The sequence below is a fragment of the Macrobrachium rosenbergii genome, chromosome 53 (assembly GCF_040412425.1).
Source record: "Macrobrachium rosenbergii isolate ZJJX-2024 chromosome 53, ASM4041242v1, whole genome shotgun sequence".
NCBI classification, from domain to species: domain Eukaryota; kingdom Metazoa; phylum Arthropoda; class Malacostraca; order Decapoda; family Palaemonidae; genus Macrobrachium; species Macrobrachium rosenbergii.
The window spans coordinates 22537824-22547823 of record NC_089793.1 but is presented as its reverse complement, the minus strand read 5'-3'; the positions used below and the strand labels follow the sequence as shown (position 1 = coordinate 22547823).

Genomic DNA, 10000 nt, shown 5'->3' with positions numbered 1-10000 from the left:
TATATATATATACGGAAGGTCAAAGATAATGTACCACATTAATTGTAGCAAGAGTACCGAAGTACTCTGGTGCAGTTTCAATGAATCAAGTACAGTGTCTTGGGAAATTGTTGGAATAACTTTTGCATTCCGTTCCTTTCCTGGTGGTTTTTGTGAATAAATATATTTCGCTTTTTGAAATGGTTATCAAAATTTTACTCTCTCTCTCCCTCTCTCTCTTAGATGAATGTGGCAAGCCTGCCGTAAATGTGCAAAGGATTGTGGGAGGGCAAAATGCAAATGCGCACGCTTATCCTTGGCAGGTTTATCTGGATGTCACGGGGAATAACGGCATCGACGACCAGATATTTGGCTGCGGTGCGTCCATCATCAAGAAATCATGGTTACTATCGGCGGCGCACTGCTTTGTTATAAAGAATACAACCACTCCGCTCAAGTAAGTTTCAAGAATATACTCAGCATCAGTATTTCCCATTTTCAACCTTTTGTCCGCAGACAGAGGTGCTAACCAAGAGGCACAATTTTCCTGCTATGAAACAAAATTAGTGATATTTCAAGACAAAATATCAGGTGCATGACATGAATCAGACTACCAAATTAACGCTTGTGGTTAATGTATTGTATCGATGTTCAATAAGACTGATGCCATGTACTTTCAGAATAACGAAATAAGAAATTCCTAAATGACATCCAAGCAAAAACATTCACATTAAATATTAGTTGGGTATTATTAAAGGCATGGCACTCGTGGTGAACCCTATTCAGCTTTACCCAACCTTATGGTAACGATTGACCATTTTTATATATATCGGTATAAATGATAACATTCGAATTGCGTTCCTTTTATTTAAATTATCAACATTTCTTTACACTGTTAGTGATGAAATCCATGTTTGACACTGACAAGAAAAACTACTTTCGCACACCGCGTTAGTTCTGACTATGAAATCATCAATCTTAATAAAAGGTCCTGTTGGCTGAAAAGCTTTGCAGCTTAACCCTCTCTCAGGCTGAAATGAAGTCAGGAAGAATTTGCCAAAAGGTTAATCTGATTTAATGAAAAATATCTTACGTGATAACTATACCATGAGACATTTCAATGGGGCAACAGCCGTCTCCAACGTTATGTCCTTTTCCAGAAATCTGCAAGTCGTGGCCTCCTTAGGTGCACATGACATCAGCACTGATGACGCATCTATGACGATTACCACTGGCTGATATGTTCCAAAGAAAAACGTCATATATAGTGGATTCTTTTAAAGGTTTACTCTTTATGAATTTAGAAAACCAGTTATCATTAATAATAGATATGTTCCAGAGTCCGTAAGTACATATATAGTGATAAGATTCCTTTAAAGGTTGCACTCTTTATGAATTTAGAGAACACTGTGTTATTCGAAGGGGTTTAGACAGTCTTTTGTGATTTCGGTCACGGATATTATCTAATACTTTCATTTGTTTAGTATTTTAGGCTTTGGTTTTGACAAAATACTGATTTTACAACCTAGTCTTTCTGCTGTCTGGAGTCTGTGGGTGCGAACAGGTGTAGGTTTTCGGGGAACCTTAATGCAAACTTGAATTAAGTTTTCTGGCAAGAGCGCAAGTTCACCTTCAGAGAATGGTCTTCTGCATTTCAACTCGATCACTAAATAAATACTCATTGATATCTCAGTGTCTTCTGAATATCCATCTGTTGACCTAATTATCTCCACATTTAACGCGTACACGTGCATCGATGTAAACGTCGAAAAATATAGCCTATGTTTCCCTATTAATTCTGAATCTTTCTTAGCTTTGAAAGAAGTTTCTAAAACATGGACGTCTGCGCTAATCTCATTAACAACGGAAAAAGCTACAGATATGAATGGGTTAATGGAAGTATTAACCGATAAGCAAATCTTGAAAACTGTAGCTGCTGGTGAAGAAATAACCTGATCAATTTATTTATTTATTTTTTGTTTTAGCAGGAAGAACATGACATCGCCCTCATCTCATATGCACTTATTTAACATGCAATCTTGAGAACTTTAGCACACAGTATGAATGAATGAATGACTTTCAGTTATCAGGCGTCGTGACTTCTATGGTCATTGACGCCGATGTCAATTAAAGGACTACATAGTGTAGTATATTTATAATAATGTAATCTAATGCAATGAAATTGAATCTCGACAGAAAGATAATGACATCGCCCTTTTGAAGTTGGATCAACCTATTGAATTCGATGATACTATGCAACCGATCTGTATGCCAAGTTCCCACGATTATGAACCTCCGGAAAAAGAAGTTGTAGCTACTGGATGGGGGGTTACTGCTGAAAGTGAGTAAAACATATGCACATAACATGGGTTCCATGAAATTACAGCTTCAGGATAAGGAATGATCTCACACAAGACAGTCCTGTGAATTCGATAAAATTATAGCAAAGCCATGGCCAACGAGCCTGAGGGTTTATTATCGTACTCTGGCGGACTACTAATGTAGCAAGAAGTCGGATGCCGTGTTGAATGATAGGTTGCCAGGGGTCGATGATGAAAATCGACTTATCGGCTGCGGCTGATGTGGAGGGCAGTAAATTTTCAATATAAACAGCAGTCATATGACATAACACAGATTCGATAAACTTATAACCACTACATTGGAGAGTTGCCTCGCGAATGAATAAATGAATGCATTAAATGAATTTAATAAAGTGGACATTGTGGACATGATTTACAAATGGTATGTCGTTTGAGGGGCAAAAATAAATTCAGATTTCTTAGACCAGGCACTTCAATTCTGAATATCATCACTGGTTTTCACATCAAATTTATTCACAAAATTTAACACTGAATAAAATATCACTGTATCATAATAATAACAAAAACGATAACATGCATAAAAAGATTTGAAAATGAATAAGAAAAAGACAAAAAGCAAATCTAATATACGAAAAAGCATGAATGATGGAAATAAAACATGAAAGTCTCTGTACTCTGAATTCAACTCACCTTATTAGGTTAATCACAATTACACACAGAATTAAACAAGAAAAAGATGAACTGTAAAGCACATTTATACACAGTGAGAATGGATCAAGGAATTTTTCTCTATTGCAGAACGATTGAGCATTGTCATGGAAGAATGCAGAAGGAACTGGATTCGTTTTGGAAAAATTAACTTAAAAACTTAAAAACAGGGGTGAACCTCTCTCTCTCTCTCTCTCATGGGGAATAATAAGACAAACGCCAACTCTACACACGAGCTGTAAGTGTTGTTCGACTACAAGTGCTTTCCGTCAAGGAGAAAAGGCAACGCCTTATACTAAAGGCGATAGTAACAAGAACGGTGACGTTGAATTAGAGAAACTTCATTTTACCTTTTACACATAGAAAGAACTATAAATGACAGACTTGCGTGCTCTTACGTTACTCTGCCCTCTAAGTCAAAACCTTGCTTGCAATAATTAAACGCCAGTTTCCCTTAAACAACAACACAGACTAAACAACCATTCATTTGTATGACTTTCAGTTACATTAAAACAATTCTTGTTATATACGAAATAAGTTACACGAACAGCAACGTTGAATACAAGAGAACTCCATGGTACAGTAAAAGAAAAGATGACAGACAGTCCTATTAAGTTGTCTGGTTCAAATCAAAATTAAAAGAGCAATTAAATTTGAAGCAACAAAGTCTTAACAATCAAATGCTTTCGTGAACTTCCTGTGTCAAAACTTTCTCTCAACCATGCTGCGCTATCATCCCTCAAAGCATCACATGGAACATCTGCTTACAACACAGAAATAACTGATATATAAATCTGCAGTTTAGCATCAGCCATACACCGGTAATCAAAATAAAAAACTTTCTAATGACCTACATTAAGAGCAAAAAGGATCTCTGACATTTTCCCCGATAGTGTGATCTCAACTGAGAGAAATATAAGAATTACAGCACTCCAGGAACTCCTTTCTAAAAGGCAATATTACTGATGTTTAACTTATATTCAGGGCCCTTTCTTTGTTTGAAAAGAGTAACTTGAGGTTGTATTTAGAGAGTAGTCTCTGGAGTTTGTTCAGCCGAGAGCGGTTTTGGCTTCTTGCTACTCTTAATTGGTACATTATGCATGTATGCATCTGATGCTCATGTTGGATTATCTGACAGATTAAACAGTGTCATATAAATACTATACATGTGGGCACATATATAAGTTTTGAAAGAACGGTCAGCTAAATCTGTGAAAGACTCCTTAAAAAACAGAAGTAATTGTTTTCTAAAGTTTTCAAATATACATACATATATATATATATATATATAAATATATATATAAATATTTTATATAAACTACATATGCAATTTTATTTTTTTTTAAATATTGTCACTGTCATTCGACTCATCATTTCTCCATTTTCAGAAGGTCTCCTAATAGATTTGTTCTCTAAGACAATAGCTTCATCTTGTTAACTAATGCCTTCTTTTCTCATTGTAATTTACAGATGGAAAACCCTCCAACATACTTCAAGAAGTGGCTTTGACACTGAAATCTCCAAATGACTGTAAGAAGCTCAATGACAACGCTCCCAAAACCTTCACTTTAACCGACAACATGATATGTACATATACCCAGGGTAAAGACGCCTGTCAGGTCAGTTACTCTCTCTCTCTTTTGTGTGCCATTATTTGGAAAATACAATTTTTTTTGTATTGTGGCTTATCTGCATAACAGAAGACTATGCAGAGTTATAGTCCAAAGTGTCTGCTATTTTTCTTTTAACAAAGTCTCGTTTATTTATAACAACCTTTATTTCACACCTAAATATTCTGTAACATTCATAAACATTTGCCTTGTTTTTTGTTGACAGAGGTTAAAACATGATTTGTTGACAGACTATGAGCGCTCATGTCATCTAACTCAGGTATGAAGAAAAACAACACGTAACGGTATTATCAAAAGAAAATGGAAGATTACTGGAATCAGGGACAAGAGAACCTGGAGAATTATAAACTTTAATGCCCTAACGAGGCCAAATAGGAACGTGAAATTCATGGATAACTTTCCAATGCAGAGAAAATGAGGAATGCACCTGAAGGTGGGAATGGCTTTCTGTAATTCAAGGAGCTGTGGCAGAAACAGAACTTACAAGAAAGTGACACCTAGCTAAGTGCACAGTTATCGATTTCATATCCCCTCCTTTAAAGCCATGCTGTCACAACGGGATATAAAACAAAGATTACACTGAATCTAAAAGCAATGTTCGTACAGTTACTGGATTCCACCTATTTACATATTTATCACCAGTCTGATAAGCAGAGGATGAGTCGTCTGAGTAAAGCAAAAAGCAACAAGTTTGACTACTGGAACCATACACAGAACTGTCTAATAACCAAAATTGAAGAGATGTCAAGTGATATGACACGTTTTCTCTTTCTACACAGACAAATTCCCTACAGACCTGAAGGTCTCGAAGACAAGGGTCACTTTGACTGCAATGATATTTTGTCTAAAAAAATTTTGTCTGTACAGATTCAATTTGTACCTTTATTACACACTTTTGCAGGAGCAAGGTGCTAAAAAAACTGGTGAAGGTACAATGATGCCGATATAAATGATCACAGGATATAGATTATAGTATACATGCTTTAATCTTAATACATAGGAAAATAAAGAAAATACAGAAGAACAGCGAAGTTAAAAATCCTAATGCTGTATGTTTGGCCAGTACGAAAAAAAAAAGAAACTAAAACATACTCAAGTAATACCAACTATTAGACAGCATTCATGTAACTCAGACAAGTAAAGCCATATAAAAAATAACGCAATATCTTGGTTCATACCTAGTCAGTATTTTTCTATTCACTTCATATAATATGGTTTGAATTGAGGCTAAAAATTCCAAAACATAATTATCATTCCTGCGTGGAGAGTCAACTTGTCCTTTATGGTGGGCTGAGATTTCTTGATGAGTCAGGGGTGTTAATGGGGTTGGTTCCATTCCTATTCCTCAAGGATACCAAACTTATGCTGTTTAACTTCATTGCACGTTGACAGTAATAAAGGTAATAAAGGCCCCTGGTAATTACCCTTGTGCAACCCACTACCTATGTGGTCTGGGTCTGGACCCTCACTTGGTTGCCCAGATAATGCAATACCAACCTCTGGCAGTGCTACTGATGGCAAGCTGTGCTGAGGAATTATTCTTCCATGAATATGGTATGTCAAAAAACTAAAGAATGACTAAGGAAGCTTCATCACCTTTGAAACTGCTTCTCCCGTGTTTGCCCAATGATCTTTTTGGCAGTGATAACTGCCACTTGGTGGGTTAGCATGATGATAAGTGTTACTTCCCTCAGTCCACCATCATAACCATTTCATAGGGATGATGATCTTGATGTTGGTGTCACTATACCTAGAGATCTATTTAGGGGCAGCCCTTGTTGCAAAATTCTTCCTAAGACTGCTATCCATCTCAGTGTAGTACCAATGGGGAGGCTAGTGACCTCCAACTATCCAGTTAGTCTGTCACCATTGACCACGTGTACATATCAGGGTATCCTGGAATGGAGCCAGGAGCCATGTGAGAACAAACAAATAAGCAGCCTTGGATGACCCATACATGTTGCACAAAAAATATCTTGCCCAATGATGGTGTTCGTTTCAATCCATGCCCGACAAGTAGACTGCTGGCCTGGTAGTTTAGAGTCTAGTACGTCTGCTCATGCGTAAATACTATTCGGTCCAAAGTTATAGATAATCTGTCCAGGATGATGTACAATTACCATAGGCATTCCACTTCCTATACCATTTGTGGGTCCCAGTGCACAGGTATGCCTCTGGCTATTAGAGACTGGTAGACAACGTCCTTGGTGTGACACTCTCTAGGGTACTGAATTTGGCAGCAACAATAATGCCTACCAATTTCAATTAGTGGCGGTGAATATGTAACTTGTGTGCTGCTTCAAATCCACATGTTCTTTTTAGGGTATCTACTATATCAAATGTATATCAGATTGAAATACTCTGTCTTAGTAATTCTATGGGTTAAACCCACTTCAATATTTATTAGTGAAATGTATGTATGTAGGTTACAACTAGAAACAGGACACCTGAAAGTGTAATCTGTGGCTTATAGAGTACACTGTACAATAAAAAAAAAAAACAGTTTCATCCCAATTCTAAATAGCCATTAAATACTTTGACAATGCACTACCTAATTATATGTTTGGAGCACAATGACCCCTAATTTTAGCACTGCCCAGGAGGAAGGCTCTCTACTACACGTTATTCCACATGGTGTCTAGTGCTGTTGAAGTTAAGAGGTACAATGGTAGACTACCTCCTACGGATGTTGTCTGCAGACATACCATTCAAAGCTGAATGTCCAAGTGGCCAACGTAATCTCCATGTTGCACTTGTCAAGCACAGGTGTCAGCTGGAGTACTTAGCAACTTCTAGTTCTCTTAAAACAGTAGTAGCAACGCCATCCAATAGGACTTGGACTGTGAATAGCTGCTTCATCAGCATAACATGGAGTTGTGCAGTGGAACAAATGGCAAGGTAATGTTCTGTGAAAGCATCTCAAGGGTTGGTGTGTGATGAGTGACTAGTGATGGTCTACCTGGTGTTGCCATTCCTCTTAGCTCAGCAATAAGTAAATTTGCGATGTATGGTTTCATTGAAGAGTGCTTAAGTATCAGGACCTTTATTATGGGTCTTCACTGATGTGAGTTACAAGTAAAAATAACAGACAGATGCAACGATGCCAACATACTCCGTCACGGGATATTTTAAATACAGTACATCTAACCTGTCTGTGGATATTTCACAAGTGTTTCAGTGCTAAGGTTTCGAGACACACACACAGACACAGACAGAGAGAGAGAGAGAGAGAGAGAGAGAATGATATGCAGATGAGGAAGATGAAGTTAACCAAAACCAATGAAATTTATCTGTCTCTTTCATCATCACAGGGTGATAGTGGAGGACCCCTTATCACTCGGTCTACGGACAATCGATGGGTTCTGCTGGGGATCGTCAGCTTTGGGTACGGGTGCGCTGAACCAAACGTTCCTGGTTTCTATACGAAAGTTGTCAACTATCTAGACTGGATCAAGAATGTGACTAAACCGGATGAATGTTAACTTAATCAACCTCGTTTGAATTTTTGCATGTGTAATGGATGTTTGCATACTAATGAATGTTTATAATCACTTATATATATATATATATATATATATATATATATATATATATATATATATATATACTCTCTTACTACACATAGCTACATGTACATATTATACAGACACACATTATATATATTGATATGTATATATATATACACATACCTGAAATATGTATGTGAAGAACAAAGCAGATGTGCCTTTATTTACTATGGAAAAGATTGAATACCATGATATCTTGATTCTTCACTTTGCCTAAACCTTTCCGTTTTGTTCATTCCTCAACTCAAGTAAGTACCACTTCTGTATACATGAAGTCTTATCTCATGCATGCCCTACGTGAGGCATTTACGATATATAAGGATAGTTCTATTCAATGAGAAAAAATATATTTCTTTATCCTGATTTAATTTTAAAATTCATTTTATCAACGGGAAGCTTGAACTTAAGGATGCCAATAATAACCGTGATTAGGTCATATTGAATTAATTTAGAACTACCTCTCTAAAGGTTAGTCTGTCAATCTAAGATTAATTTTAATGACTTCATCATTCATAAGGGCTATATTGATATGGATAAATATGCAGAAAAATGCTATATTTTCCTTGGCAATAAACTTTTCTAATTAGGATCTTACTTCTGGCCCTAGATATATATATATATATATATATATATATATATATATATATATATATATATATATACTGTATATATATATATATATATATATATATATATATATATATATATATATATATATATATATATATATATACTGTATATATATATATGTATATATGTATTATATATATATTATATATATATGTATTATATATATACATGTATATGTGTGTGTGTGTGTGTGTGTGTAGTGTGTTTGTGCGCATGTGTGGCTTCGTGCCAAGACGATCGAGAGCAAACATGATCCTTATTATAAGTAGGCTACTAGACAGCACCTGCTGACTTGTTATTAAGTGTTAAAACAACACCTGATGTAAGTAACTCACACCTACATCACAACAATATATGGCAAAGCTCCATGTGAGGGCGGCGGCGTTAAAAAATTAATTTTTGGCTCTTTGAAAGAAAAAAAAAGAAAAAAAAAGGATGGAAAAGACATTAAATGATTTCTGACAATATCGAGAAGGTCGTTGATTGTACTACGGACATTCTGTTTGGCATATTTGAAGATTTATTGTCGTTGACTTAGTAAAATATCTGAAAAAATGTTAAAAGAATAAAAATTGTTGAAATGTAATAAAGATTCTTTCTCAAAATGTTACAGTTGAAAAGTGATCATTTATAAGGTAATACAACATGAAGCATATTTTTGTAAAAGTTAATAAAATTCTATCGGAAGTAATAAGCAATGTCTTTCATTTCTTTATCTACCAACTGATAAGCTTAAATTTTAAAGGGACGTCCTAGGAATACGTGAAAAGTTAATCATTCACCATTATTTGCTTAAGTACTCTTCTTGTGTGTGTGTTTTTTTATTATTATTTGTTTATCATTAATACGAAGAGTAAAAGAAAAGAACGGTCTTCGGTAGATGGTTTATGATACACGAGCAAATAACAATCTCACGGTAATCTTAATTTCAGAAAGATAGCAAAGGGTATTAAAAAGAACACGATTAACCTTTTTACATTATAGGAGGATTATATTGTCTAGGAAGTACAGTTCATGCCAAATAGAATTTCATCTCAAATTAACTTCTCTCTTTTCTTGCATGCGCACATGATGAATATATGCCCATCACTAAGTAAATAAAAATTGTGAACACTGAAAGTTTCATCAAGATAATATTCATATATAAATGAATAGTACACAATAC

General features: G+C 35.5%; 2 protein-coding genes and 1 long non-coding RNA gene across 3 annotated transcripts in view; 2 read left to right on the top strand and 1 right to left on the bottom strand.

The window, feature by feature from the left end:
* LOC136834037 (uncharacterized) overlaps window positions 1-1218 on the top strand; it is a 16093-nt gene extending 14875 nt beyond the window's left edge. The window contains exons 4-5 of the mRNA XM_067096294.1: window positions 223-436; window positions 1140-1218. Of these exons, the coding sequence (XP_066952395.1) occupies window positions 223-436; window positions 1140-1218 (293 nt within the window). The remainder of the gene's footprint in view (window positions 1-222; window positions 437-1139) is intronic.
* The window catches only part of LOC136834089 (uncharacterized), a 142111-nt gene that overhangs the window by 16340 nt on the left and 115771 nt on the right, over window positions 1-10000 (bottom strand). The gene's annotated exons all lie outside the window — the stretch shown is intronic.
* On the top strand, window positions 1815-8127 carry LOC136834036 (trypsin-1-like). The gene is made up of 4 exons (XM_067096293.1): window positions 1815-1868; window positions 2176-2320; window positions 4479-4627; window positions 7951-8127. The coding sequence occupies exons 1-4, from the start codon at window positions 1815-1817 to the stop codon at window positions 8119-8121; spliced, it is 519 nt and encodes a 172-aa protein (XP_066952394.1). The 3' UTR covers window positions 8122-8127.